This window comes from Triticum aestivum, chromosome 6B (assembly GCF_018294505.1).
Source record: "Triticum aestivum cultivar Chinese Spring chromosome 6B, IWGSC CS RefSeq v2.1, whole genome shotgun sequence".
NCBI classification, from domain to species: Eukaryota; Viridiplantae; Streptophyta; class Magnoliopsida; order Poales; family Poaceae; genus Triticum; species Triticum aestivum.
The window spans coordinates 6,892,921-6,907,271 of record NC_057810.1 but is presented as its reverse complement, the minus strand read 5'-3'; the positions used below and the strand labels follow the sequence as shown (position 1 = coordinate 6,907,271).

Genomic DNA, 14,351 nt, shown 5'->3' with positions numbered 1-14,351 from the left:
TCCCAGGGCACGCACTTGGCAAGCCCAGTTCGTCCGCTCGATTGCCAAATGATCTGCAAAGTATACCAATTTTATCGCTTCCTTATACCAAGCTTTAGAGATAAAATTTGAAGCAATCTTTTATTGCACAAAATACATGTTTTTACCAGTTGCTTGTACCAAGTTTTAACAGTTGAAACTTAACATATTTTCTAAAAAATCATTATAATTTATCAAAAATGTAGCTTATTTGAAAGCGCTGACCAGGAGAAACACGAATATGAAAACATAACTTAGTATGGACATTTCGTTCACAAGATATGAAATTTGAAAAATCAAATGTCAAAACAAATGGACTTCGATAAATTTTGAAACATTCGGGATTTATCATTTACAAAATAAAAAGCAAGCATGATGGACTATAGCCATGATAATCTACAGTTCACTCTACGACGACCCTACGTGTGTCTAGGTCGACGGCGATGGGATGCTCTACTGCATCACGGGCTAACACCTGTACAAGAACGATACCACCAATGAGAAAGAGCACAAGCTTCGTAGTCAAAGTTTGAAGCTTGGTCTCCATGAATCTCATATATAGTATATTTTTGTAATGAATTCAAAATATGTTTGCAAATTCAAAGAGAAATCGGGAATGAAATAAAATTTTGACCTAAAAAATGGTTTGCAAAATCAAAATATCTTTACGAATTCAAACATTTGCCATTTCAAAAACGCTCAAGAATTGAAAAAAAAGTATTCACAAATTTGGATAATATGAAGTGCAATGAAAAATGAAAACAAATAAAGAAAACAAAAACCAACAAAACCAACAAAAAATATTTGGAACAAAATAAAGAAACATAAAAATAAACCGGTTTAGGAGGGGTGTCAGTAATGTTCCCAAACAAGGTGGAAAAAGTACAAAAACAGTGGAGTGGGCCGGCCCAGTACCGCGCATGAGGGGGGATGTGTTTATTAGCTATTTGTCGTCCTATGCGGCAAATATGATTCTTCTGCCTAGCAGGCTTCTCAAGACACCATCATCAGGGCCATTCAATAGGCTTGGCTACATTCGGCTTTATGCGAGACATTAGCTCGCTTTATGGGAGACATTAGCTCGCGCCTACAGGGAGCGGATAGTGGGCCAGCTCAGTAGCCACGTGGGTTCGTCACATGGATATTACAGGTGTCATATTTTTTACATTTTAGAAATAAAATATTGTTACTTATAACTTGTTTTAAATGTTCATCACAAATTTAGAAATGTTCATGCAATGTGAAACTATGTTCGTCCAATTTTTAGAAAACATTTATACCATTAAAATATGTATATAACATTTAAAAATGTTTACTTGTTTTTTGAAAAGGAATATTACATTGTTAAAAAATATTTTACGACGTAAAGAAATCCTTGTAATCATGTAAACGAATATTTTACCATTTTTTTGAATTACACGGAACATTAACAAAAAATTATTGTGACATTTTCATTCAATCATTTCATTTGAAAGAAAAAAAATCCAGGTACAATGGCATCAGTTAGAAGCTATTATCTCATGTCTTGGCAAAATTCCATCTTACGGTGTATGGCAAATATTTGGCACGGATTCAAAAATATGTTCACCCACATGTATTTGAAAGAAAAATAAAGTAAATAAAATAGAAAAAAACAATAAAAACAAAGAAAGGAATGAAGAAAAACCAAGAAGAAAGAAAAAAATTAGTAAAAACCGGAATAAAATGGTGAAACACCAAAGTAAGAAAAAAGAACCGAGGAAACCCATGAAGAAAAAAAAGCCAAAAAAAATTATGTTTCCCTTGCAACTACGTTTCCCCAACTCGCAACCGGGACTAATGACGGATCTGAGATCCGACCACCTAGCCTTCTGGCGAACCACCCCCGATGAAGGAGATGACCACCACCGCCATGCCCAAGGTCACCGAACCAGGGGTCCGCGTGATGACGAAGGAGAACCGATCTGGGGTGGGAAACTCTAGATCCACTGCCGCCAGCCGCAATGGCAGGCCCCACGTTGCCCCGCAGCCGTGGTGGCCTAGCCGCCACCGGAATCCCATCGGGCCGCCGCCCGAACGTGCCAACTCTGCCTCCACGCTGGGCGCTCAGGGTCGCCATCGCACCTCGGCCAGAGATCCCCTCGCGGAGAGAGGAGGAGAGCCCGCCGTCCGCCGGGTGAGCTTCGCTCGCCGGCCTCCTCCGGCGGCGGCGGGGAAGAAGGGAGGCGACACGAGCGAGTCTCGCAGTTGGTTCCTGCAGTTTCCCTTGCGCTCCGTCGCTTCTTTATTTGCAGCAAGTAAACCTGGGAATAGTTTGTAATCCAAACTAAACCAGGCCAAAAAGCTATAATCCAAACCAATCCATACTGTAGGTATTTTGAAGCCAAACCAATCCACACCCTGTTGGAACCCAAAGTTTGAAACCAAGTGTTTGTCCAGTGTGTAGCTGCTGCTGTACGGTGTCTAATGCGTGTCTAGTTTAGCCGCTGCTGTACAGGAAGCAAAGCAGACCATTTCCATTTCTTGCTGCTGCTGTAGCGCGTCCATTTATTACTCATTTACATGACTGAACACTAATACAAACTGTAGAGGAAGCAAAATCGGTCTGACGATGGTTGCTCAACCGAACTGAAACTACAGTTTCAGCCCAAACATAGCAGGTTTAGCAGCAAGCACAAACACCAATAACTTGGTTAACTGACACGACAATTTTTTCTTCTAATCTTACAGCAACAGACATGGACGGCACATTACAAGAAAACTAGAGATATTTCAGAACTCAGAGTGTTTGATTAGACCCTTACAAATTAACCAAATGGAAGCAAAATGAAGATACAAAAAGTCCTTCAACAAAAAGGCCTTCTTAACACCATCTACTAGACTAGGCCAGCTTCCTTCCTTTCATACAACAATAGTATTACTTGCCGAACTGAAGACACACAAATCATCTCCAGCTTGGTTTCCCAACAAATGCTAGTAACTTCAACTGCTACGTTCCAAGTCCCTTCGTTTTCGACAAAAATAGCTAAGGAAAAGGCACGGATGCTGGAAGCTTCAAGTAGCATGCAATATAATAAAAGAACTTGCCATAGCTATGCTCATGATCTTGTTCAATGTCACCGAGCTCATGAAATTTCCCAGTGCTGATGGCGTATGAACGAAGCTTGTTTTCCCCGGCAAAGAGGAACATGACGTCACTCTCCAAGTCGAGGGCTCCAATCCTGTAAGCACAATTTCGACACTGTTGAGTGGAGTCATAGTGAGAAAGGTCGTCTCTTCCAAACGCATCTCTGATACTAAGACGATGCTTCATACTCCACTTATATGGCCCGGAAACATCGAGGCTCCAAATCCGGATCGCACGCCCATCCACATCTGGCAATGCAAAGTGCAAGGCCCCTAGAGAGTGTCCAAAGAAACCTTGAGTGTACGTACCAACGGAAAGGCCATTCGGAGACTCAACAGAAGGGTCATTTGGCAACTTGATAGTCCGACGATTAGGCGGTATGCAGGAACTCATCGCCTCAAAGCCGTTCAACACCAAGATCCTCCTTGAATTCCTCCGCAGACTAAACAGATAAAGTGAACCATCTATGAACAAGTGTCGGTATCCAATAACAGTGGGCATCCCAGAATTCCACCATGCATCATGCACAAGCCATGTGGAAAGGTTGGATGAAAACACCTCGAGCCCGCTCAAGAACGAAGTTGAAGGATCCCGTTTAAAGTTGAGGACATAGAACTGTCGGGAACATGATGGGTTGAAAACCAACATAGCTTGGCAAATACCATGTTCTTGGTAAGGACGGGTATCAGGTAACTTCGTCCACTCTTGTGTTGCGGGGTTGCACACAATGAAGTGGTAGATAATTTTACGGTTGCTCCAATCCATGCTCCTACGCATGCAGAGGACTAGGCCATTGCAGCAATCCACAAGCTCCAGTTGTGGGTACTGTGGCAAGAAACTAAGTGCTCCATCAATTTGCTCCACCTTTCGGGGCTGGCCAATAAGCTTGGTAGCCTTCTTATTAAGGTCTTGGTATTGGCCGAAAAGGCCAGTGGGAATTTTCGGCAGGTTCTCATGGTAGTTTGGATTTGATGAGAAGGCAAGCCAGGACTTGCAGACACATTTGAAGCGGCAAAAAGACTTGAACGGCAGCCGAGAGAGGATTTCAACCACCAGATTATCAGGTAGTGTACCGACAACCATAGGTTCCATCCCCCTATTATGGTACTAGTAGTTCACTCGAAGTCCAAACTGATAATATCAGCAACAAACCTGCAGTGGAGTCCAATCAGTTGATCAAACAAATGGAATTTCAGGTGAGAAAAGGTAGACATACGGCGACGCCGCTGATAGAGCTTGACCAACCAAAATGGTGCAAGGATGAACAAAATTACCTACCTTAACTGCAGAACCAAATCGATGCAGCAGGAGCAGGTGGCCACTTATAGCCTGTTCGGAAGCTCTCCAGACTCCCAACTCCGCTCCACGCGAGGAGCTGGGTTCGAGCCGCTCCGCGCGATTGTGCTGGCGCTCCCTCCGCTCCGGGAGCTGCAGTTGGGGAGCGGAGGGGATCCGACCAAGGCCTTAGTCACTAGGGTAGTCAGAACAGAGGGTACTCAAGTGGAGGTAAAGAGGTAGGGTTGTGTAGAGTAGAACGAGAACCTTGGGGAGAGAGGAATGGTGGGTGTGCTCTGCAATAGAGGAGCAGCAGAAGCAAAATGTGAAAGGAGAGAGCCGCGGTTGCGCTGGTTGGTGAGGTAGGCGTAGTAGGAATAACATATTTAAGAACTTGGATGGTGGTGATACGCATAATAAGAACAGATTTAAGAACTTCTCGGAAGGTGGTGGTATGCGTAGTAGGAAGAATAAATTAAGAACTTCTTGGAAGGTGGTTGTGCACGTAGCGTGTAGTAGGAAGAACGGATTTAAAGACTTCTTGGAAGCTGGCTGGCTGGTAGGTTTAAGGCAAAGACAAAGGCAAATTGAAAGGGAAAGCAAGGCAAAGGGAAAGCAGAGCACAGACAATGGCAACCAGACTGCAGATAATGACGGCGAGGAACTTCACTTTCGTCAGTTATTATAATGCCAATCTTAAGTCAGTTGGTTCCCACTATATCCTGTTGTCAATGGCTTCTTCCCCTTAACAACGTTCATGCAGAACAATATGAGGGTCTGCAGCTTTTCACTACCATTTTACTTGCGGCGACATTTGGATTAACTTTTATATCTGAACCAAACCCCTCACCTGTTCGCTAGCTAAGGAGCCTACTTCTGGGACGAGACTTGCCTGCTCCCTGCTTGTGCGCCCATCCGTGCTCCCGCATACGTGGCTTGATTTGATTGAAATAAAATAAGGTCCGGCCCCACTCCTTAAAATCTGGGGGGGGGGGGGAGATGATTAGATAGAAAGAAAAAAAGAAAAAAGACAGCCGTAGGATGAGGTGGGAGCATGGATGGGAGCATGGAGCGGGAGCAGGCAAGCCGGATCCCTACTTCTGACCCTCTAGTGAAAATTAACTTGGCAAGAATTATTAAAGGCAGCAACAACAGAAGATTGTGTAGGGCCAGACAAGTTAATTAGTCTATGTTGGACTACTAGGAAAAGGCCTGCTAGTGGCGCACCTATTTTGCCTACTAATGGCGCACTACAGGTGCCCCACTAGCACCACGCCATTAGAATTTTTTTACTAATGGCGCATCACAGGTGCACCATTAGTATACCAGATACTAATGGCGCACCAGGCAGTGCGTCATTAGTATAGCCCATGGTGCGTCATTACTATCTGACTTAGTAATGACGCACCACATAGAAGTTCGCCATTACTAACAATTTTTTTTAAATATTTATTCAAAAAAAATTCAATTTTTTTTCTTCATCTCGGGTCACTATGGCTTAATCTCGGGTCAATATGCTTAATCTCAAGTCAAATCGAACTAAGTGGTCAAAATTTCCAGAAGGTCACCCATGCTCACACTACTTCAGCCCGAGCACGCTTAACTTCGCAGTTCTATCCAACCCCAGCACCACCTCACTTAACAGGCACTTGTTGATATATCTATCATATCAATCCTATTAAACCTTGTTGATGTCTAGGACTTTGTTCATGTTCATGAGTATGATGAAATTTTGAAAAATATTTCAAACTTCCCGGTCATTTTTTTTGAAAAAAAAAATTAGAAAGCAATTTTTTTCTCTTACTAGTGGCGCACCTAGCAAACGGTGCATCACTAGTAAGTTTGAATTTTTTTGCCTCTAGATCTTGAAAGCCCCGTAACTTTTCGAGTAGATGATTTTTCATATAAAAAACTTTTTAATCCGAGTTTGTATGCAAAAGTTATGCCCATTTTACAAATTCCAGAGAGATTTTGCAAATAAAGTCGAAATTCATATTTGTAAATTTTCCCAACAACCAGACCACATATTACATGGGAAACTTATTTTCTTTTATTTTTTTGACATTTCCATCATTTTCTTTTATTTTTTTAAAACTGAAAAGGCGGTCCAGGGGGGTGCATTCAGTGGAATTTTTGGGCCAAGTTAGTAACTAGTAATGGTACACCACACACACGGTGCGCCATTACTAGTTTTAAAAAAAATAAAAAAATTTATAAAAAAATGAAAAAAATTTACTAGCGGCGCACCGTGGATGTGGTGCGCCATTACTAGTTTTGAAAAAAATTTGAAAAAAATTTACTAGTGGCGCACCGTGGATGTGGTGCGCCATTACTAGTTTAACTAGTAATGGCGTACTATCCCTGGTGCACCATTACTAGTTTCGAAAAGAAATTGTTACTAGTGCCGCACCGTAAATGTGGTGCGCCATTAGTATTTGGACACTAATGTCGCACTAACACATGGTGCGCCATTAGTATATATAGTGGCGCACCACATGTCTGATGCGCCATTAGTGTCCATATCATCTATAGCCCTTTTCCTAGTAGTGGCACTACAGACTACGCTTCTTAACATGTCATATGTGCTAGTGTCATTAGTTGTACATCACTACAAACTATGGCTCTTAATATAAAATATGTAATGTTGGCCAACATCTGCAAGATGCACTTCTTTACGGACCAAGTGGGCATAAACCAAAGAGCAGATCGACCAAAAAAAAGATGATATTCCAGGACTTGAGACTCGGGATTTATGTTTTGACAACTCCAGGACTACAGGTGAATGTGGTCTGTTTGCACATAAACGGAGATTGTTACAGTGTTAGAAGGAGAGGAGATTAGCATGCCTTGCCTTCCCCGTCTCCTCCTCCGTCCTCACGTTGCAGCTAACCCGCCGCAGTCATCACGTCCGCTGTCGTCACCACCGACATTAAGAAACTGTTAGTAGAGATATAACTGAAAGGTGTGATACATAATTGACGCCGTTGGTATTCCATTCTTTTATCTTCTTTTCTAGACAGAACAAGATAAACAACAATTGTACTCCCTCTGTTCCTAAATATAAGTCTTTTTAGAGATTTTAATAAAGACTACATACGCGGATGTATATAGACATATTTTAGAATGTAGATTCACTCATTTTGCTTCGTATGTAGTCCGCATTGAAATCTTAAAAAAAATTTATATTTAGGAACGGAGGGAGTACATATATTACATGTCACTGACACAGTGTCCTACAAACTCATCATATGAAAAGGCTCGATGGGCTGCATATCCCAGCCTAGGACCAGCACCCATTCTCTGCGCGCATGCATGTTAAGATATGTGCGACAAGCCTGGAAAGCACAACTGGAGCATACCGCGCTGGATTAATGGTACGTCGATAAGTAAAACATGGATAGGAATTAGTCAGTACCTTGTCCACAACTATGAGACAAGTGAATAAAAAAGGGTCATGGGCTAGCATGATGGCAACGGACAGTCTGACAACATAAGACAAGTATTTTGCACTTGCAGAAACAACACTACAAGATAAAAGGTATCCATTCTTCCTTTGAACGAACATCCATAGCTTGGTGAACTAGAAACATGCATAACAAGCTTGTTCTATTTTTACAACGTTATCACGTGCGCCTTGAGAAACAGAGCACCAGGGAATTGGATGACACAATACACTGAAATCAGGGAGTTTTCAGCATTCAGACAGTGTTAGTTTAGACTTTAGACCCTTACAAAATAGCACAACGGGAACAAAAGAAAAATATAGAAGACCTTTGTAACATGCATCATTCCTAGACTAGGCCTGATTCCTTCCAGCACTATTACTCGCCAAAATGAAGGCATACGGCTTATCTCCAGCTTGGTTTTCCAACAATTGCTACCAATTTCGACCGCGGGTGTACATACCAACAGGAAGGCCATTCGGAGGCTCAACAGAATGGTCACGAGGCAACTTAATAGTTCTACGATTAGGCGGTATGCGAGAACTCATTGCCTCAAAGCCGTTCAGTACCAGGATCCTCTCCACTGAGTTCTGCCGCAGACTAAACAGATACAATGAACCATCTATGAACAAGTGTGGGTAGCCAATAATAGTGCGTATCCCGGAATTCCACCATGCATCATATACGAGCCATGTTGAAAGGTCAGACGAAAACACCTCAAGTCCACTAAAGAATGAAGATAAAGGATTCCATCTAAAGTTGAAGACGTAGAACTGTGAGGAACATGAAGGGTTGAAAGCCAACATAGCTTCACAAACATCGTGTTCTTGGTAAGGACGAGTATCAGGAAGCCTCGTCCACTCTTGTGTTGCTGGGTTGCACACAATGAAGTGGCAAGTAATTGTACGCCTGCTCCAATCCATGCTCCTATGCATGCAGAGCACTAGGCCATTGCAGCAATCCATAAGCTCCAGTTGCAGATGGTGTGGCAAGAAACTAAGTGATCCATCAATTTTCTCAACGTTTCGGGGCTGGCTAAGAAGCTTGGTAGCCTTCTTATCGAAGTCTTGGTACTGGCAGAAAATACCAGTGGGGATTTTTGGCAACTTCTTGCGGTAGTTTGGATCAGAGGAGAAGGCAAGCCAGGGTTTGCAGACACATTTGAAGCGGCAAAAAGACTTGAGCGGCAGCCGGGAGAGGATTTCCACAACTAGATCATCAGGTAGCACACTGACATCTGTATGGTCCATTTCTATTATGGCAGTAGTAGTTCACTGGAAGTGTCTGAAGTGGTAATATCAGAAACAACTTTCTTTGAATTTGGAAAGAAAGAGACCTGTAATGGAATTCTATAATATGATCAAACAAATCAAATTTATAAGGGGAAGAAAAAGATAAATAGACATTTGAGAAGTACACATGCAACTTAGGAAGAAAGACAATGCATTTGATGTCGCTGGTTGAGGTTAATTTTAGTAAGTGAATCTATGTAGTAAGTAAGAACCTCCATCCGCTTGACTAAGCAAAGGGTGCAAGGAACGAAATTACGTACCTTAACTAATCGATGCAGCACCTGCAGCTGGCCACTCAGTTCACTAGGGAAGCTGGACCAAGGCGTACCCAAGTGCAGGTAAGCGGTATGGATGGGTAGGCGAGGAGTGACTGGTGTGCTCCTCGATGAGGGAGCACCTGAAGCAGAAGGTGAAGGTAGAGTGTAGTGGCTTTCCTGATAGGGGGAGGTGCACGTAGTAGGAAGAACAAATTTCAAGGTGGTGGTATACGCGTAGTAGGAAGAACAGATTTAAGAACTTCCTGGGAGATGGTGGTACGCGTAGTAGGAAAAGCAGATTTGAGAACTTCTTGGAAGGTGGTTGTACGCGTAGTTGGAAGAACAGATTTAAGAATTTGTTCGACGGTGGTGGTACGCATATTAGGAACAGATTTAAGAACTCGTAACGTGGTGGTAGGCTGGTACGGGGCAAAGTCAAATGAAAAGGGAAAGCAGGGAAAGGCAAAGGGAAAGCAGGCCAAAGCTAACCAAACTGCAGATAATGATCACCATTAGTGAGGAACTTTCAATGAGGGTTCCCTTTTATCAGTTAACTAATGTGTACAGATTAATCTATTGATAAGTACACCCGCCCATGTATGAGATGGTTCCCTTTCTGACATGATAACTTATGCCAAATGGAGAACAAGGATGGATCCTTGAGGTAAAGGTGTCAAGTCTGGTTCCTACTCAGCCACTTGGGCGTTATTGTAGTTTGTTCAATTGGTCTGTACTATATCCTGTTAATGTATTTTTTTCCGCTTAATAACATTCATGCAGAACATTATATGACGGTCTGCAGCTTTTCGTTGCCCATGTCTAGGAATTTTTGAGACCTCCGTTTAGAACCTTTGAAACCTTTGAGATACTTTTTAATAAATGGCTGTGTGCATCAAGAGATGCAGAGGCCGGGGTATACCTCCTTTTCGAAAAAAAAATGTCTAGGAATTTTACTGACCAGTAGCTTTTTTGTATATATTTTTTCTCGCAACACTGACATTGGCATTTGGATGGAGTCCAGAACAATGTCTTTCTCACAAATGGAGTCCAGATTTTTTTTTTACTAACCAGCACTACCAGCAATTCAAAGGCTTGTCTACATGCATGCAAGTCAGAGGAACTCGTTAATTCTCTCTTGAGAGAAATTCATGTTGGATGGATGACGGACCTGGTCGTCTCCCGAGGAGGAGGCGCCATGACACGCTTGCTGGAGGTGTTTCCTGGGTGCGTGTGTGCGTGCTGCTTCGGGAGAACCAGATCATAACCTGCACCTTTTATGCACACTGGTCGATGGATGGATCACTACTTCACCCACTACTAGCAATTAGCAGTTGGACACACTAGCAATTAGCCTGCACAAACTTTCTGCACGCACTTGCGAACGCTACAAGAACACAAGAGAAAAAAAAAGAGGCATGCATGCACTAACGCTGCTACTGCGAAACAAAGCTTGTTTGCATGTAAAAATGGTTGCCCACCACAACGTGTAAAGTGCACCGCTCTGATAGATCGACGGACCACAGAAGATCGTCGTCCAGAGCAATGCTAATTGCTACATATGTATGCAAGTGAGTGGAATGATATATCATGCATTGCTTCACCCTGGCAGGATTGAATTTCCCTTCAAGGTATCGACAACTGATGGATGATGGGGTGAGACGGGCTAGATCGAGTATACAAGCCATAGATGCCTGATTGCCTCAATTGTGTCTTCTACATCGGGAGTGATGATCAATACTTCCAAGGAAACAACACCTTGATTAGAGTATGGGTCCTAGCTTCCAGACAAGTAAAACATGGCAACTGTGGTCAACAAACTTCATCGATATGGAGGAGCTTCAAGATAATTAAGTGGTCAATTCCTCAAGTTAATTAGATGACACCGCAAACATTGTTCCGAGAATGCTTTGCAATATATTGCAATGAGATTTGATTGTGCGAAACATAAATATTTGGACTAAAAATAAGAGAAAAAAAACTTAAAGTACATATGATTTATTGTGATTTATTGTTTTATAGTTGTAGAAATTTCGTTAAATAGAATGGAAGTCTGTGAGTTTTTCTTTCATGCTGGTTACATGTTGAGGTGACATGCATGCATGCTGAGAGCCTCAGAGGAACATTCTAGTGGGAGCTAATATTTATATATAAAAAATTCATAATAAGAACATCTCTAGTAGTCCCTATCCCACCCAAATAGAATAATTTTGAAACATGCTCCAGCAGAACCCTGTTCCCACCACCTAAAATTTTTGGGCACAAAAAATGTCTCTTTAGAGCATATTAGAGACCTCTGATTCCGCTGACCAGGGAAGGAAAGAACTTTGCTCTTCACAACTCGACTACCATGTTGACCCCAAACATTGCCACTAGTATCACCCCACGGACACCCGAACGTCCATGCCATATTGTGCAGCCAGTTCTGCACAAACCGCTCATCCACATGAGGTTGTTGCACGGTCCTCCAATGTCGAGGACAGCCCAACATACACGAGCACTGTGCCTGCGCCATATGCTGCCCCTCTTCCTTGAGCCACGGTACCTGCCCAACATGACCGAGGACGTCCAACTTGATCGCGTCTATTTTGTGGTACTTGCCACTATCTAGGAAAAGAAGTGGTGTTTGTTCTGTCGTTTGACCATTCTCACAATCCGTTCAGTGAAATACTCCAAGTATTCGTCTGTGTGGCCAATTCCCTTGTGATGCTTGTCATTTTCATCCATGTCTATGGTGCAAATCCTCCCAGGAACTTTTTGGATTATCATCATGGCGTCGCCTGACTTGCAAGGAATGTGCTCCCGAATGTTTTGGAATCATGCCTCGGGGTTCAGTTCCCTGCTAATTTGTATGGAGCTATGATGTTCTAGGTCACACCGGGGAAGGCCGAAATAAGGTGGGCAACGTATGCCAGTTCATTTGTTTGGTTGACGATATTACCAAAGTGTGCACTAAGCTTTGTCATTGATCATTGTACTCTTATGGCTTTGCGTTGGGTTAATCTTTGTATTCTTTCTGGGCATGTTATTGGTGCAAAGAGATGCAAAGACTGCAGTCAACATGGTGTGCAACTATGACCTGGGGGGATGCTGATGCTTTCCATGCAGATGCTGGTTAGTCTTGCTCACTTGTGTTGATCGCATCTCATTTTAATAGAGGATATGTAACACTGAAGATATCATATATTTATCTGGACCTGAAAAAAGAACTTAGTATTCACATAACGATGAGCGGAAAAACATGACAAAATACGATACTTTCACATAACTCTGCCACTGCGTCCACCGACTTCACCAAATCTGCCACCACTGCCGTCTCTGGTTTTTACTTGTCAGTCAAAATCAAATGACAAATGGTGTCAGTGGAAGATATTCATGTATGCTCGATGGATGGATGTATGATGTGAAGGAAGACCTGCTCATCCAGTGTGGAGGAGGAGGCGCCTTGAGCACTTGCTAGAGCTACAACAGTGGCTTAGGTGTTTTTTGGTGCGTGATGCTTCTGAAGAACCAACTCACAACTAACTGCACTGCAAGCCTGCTGGCCTCCTTTTTATGCTCACTGTATTGATAGATCGATCACTATTTCACCCACCACTCACTAGTGGAAAACATGAAACTAGTCCCTGTTCCAGAGGGCCTTTAGTCCCGGTTCTGGAACCGGGACAAAAAGGTCAGGACTAAAGCCCAAAACCTTTAGCCCCGGTTCGCTTACGAACAGGGACAGAAGGGGCTCCACGTGGCCGCTGCGGGGCGTACAGGCACGAGGACCTCTAGTCCCGGTTGGTAACACCAACCAGGACCAAAAGACAGCCACGCGTCAGCAGCTCGCAGGCGCTGGGTTTTTTGTTTTTTTAGGGGGGTAGGGGTTTTGGAGGGTTAATTTAGTGGTTTCATATTATGTTAGCTAGCTAACAGAGAGAAGTGATCTCTCTTTATCTCCGTGCTTGGTCGACGCTAGCTACTATACATGTAGAGAGAACTCGAACGCTAGCTAGTAAGCAAATGAAGGAACCATTAATTACACAAGATCGTCATGAACATATACAGAGAGAAGTGACCTCTCTTTCTCCGAGAGATTGGTCGAACAACAAGTTTTCATATATATCTATCCGACGGTACTACATATATACAATACAACATCTCTTACAATACCTAACATCTAAAATCAATTTCCACATGGTATTCTCCCTTCTCATTTATAACGTGGTCAAGAAAGAATCCCGCCAAAATTTCTCTTGAATTGCTCGTATGCGATCATGTGGTAGGAGTTCATCCCGCATCTTCCACATCTAATTGAAAGAAGGGTGTCAATACATATATATGAATGAAACTCAACACAAATGATGGTAATAAAATAAAATTGTGAATATTATTGTTTACGTACTTCATATTGTTCGTCAGAGTAGTCCCGATGAGAGGTCGCGTTGTAGATGGACTCGCAAACGTAGTATCTATATAAATTATTCCCGCCTTCCTGCCACAAGCACTTTACGAGAAATAGAGTTCAATCAAACTGATAATCAAGCATGATAAATGGTATTTATGAAACTAGAATCAACGGGAGATGTGCGGAACTAGCTAGTACTACTTACTTTCGGGTGTGTAAATCGTAGCTCCCTCGGCAGTCCCGGAACCATTCCGATGAACTCTTTTCAAACCCTGCCAGACAAAGAAAATGATTACTTGATATCAGCAAATGAACAATGTTGCCGATATATATGGTGCGATAATGATCGATTGAACTTACTTCTGGAGCATTGCAGTCATGTCTGCATAGTCCTGGGGATCTTTTCGTCTCGAATCTAAGACAGTTACTACTCCCCAGTCAAGCTTAATCTCTAGCAGAATAAAATGGTAGCTGCGCACGCATGCATCACTCATCAATTACATTACTATAATTAACCTTGAGTAAGTGAAACCGAATATGCACAAGACAGTAACACTCACTTGAAGTTGTAAG

The 14,351-nt window shown here is 42.7% G+C and overlaps 2 protein-coding genes across 2 annotated transcripts; both read right to left on the bottom strand.

Annotated features, from left to right (window-relative positions):
- Positions 1-2,731: 2,731 nt before the first annotated feature.
- On the bottom strand, positions 2,732-5,313 carry LOC123133071 (uncharacterized). Its single transcript, XM_044552609.1, has 2 exons — positions 4,403-5,313; positions 2,732-4,276 (listed from the first exon to the last, which is right to left on the bottom strand). Exon 2 carries the CDS (start codon positions 4,214-4,216, stop codon positions 3,023-3,025), a length of 1,194 nt encoding a protein of 397 aa, XP_044408544.1. The 5' UTR covers positions 4,217-4,276; positions 4,403-5,313; the 3' UTR covers positions 2,732-3,022.
- A 2,618-nt stretch (positions 5,314-7,931) lies between these two features.
- On the bottom strand, positions 7,932-9,598 carry LOC123133070 (putative F-box/kelch-repeat protein At3g17280). The gene is made up of 2 exons (XM_044552607.1): positions 9,395-9,598; positions 7,932-9,178 (listed from the first exon to the last, which is right to left on the bottom strand). The coding sequence occupies exon 2, from the start codon at positions 9,090-9,092 to the stop codon at positions 8,277-8,279; it is 816 nt and encodes a 271-aa protein (XP_044408542.1). The 5' UTR covers positions 9,093-9,178; positions 9,395-9,598; the 3' UTR covers positions 7,932-8,276.
- Between the last annotated feature and the right edge of the window lie 4,753 nt (positions 9,599-14,351).

What these genes read in the sequence shown, in the direction of transcription:
- LOC123133071 (XM_044552609.1), bottom strand. Translation starts at nt 4,216, where the DNA reads ATGGAACCTATGGTTGTCGGTACACTACCTGATAATCTGGTGGTTGAA.
- LOC123133070 (XM_044552607.1), bottom strand. Translation starts at nt 9,092, where the DNA reads ATGGACCATACAGATGTCAGTGTGCTACCTGATGATCTAGTTGTGGAA.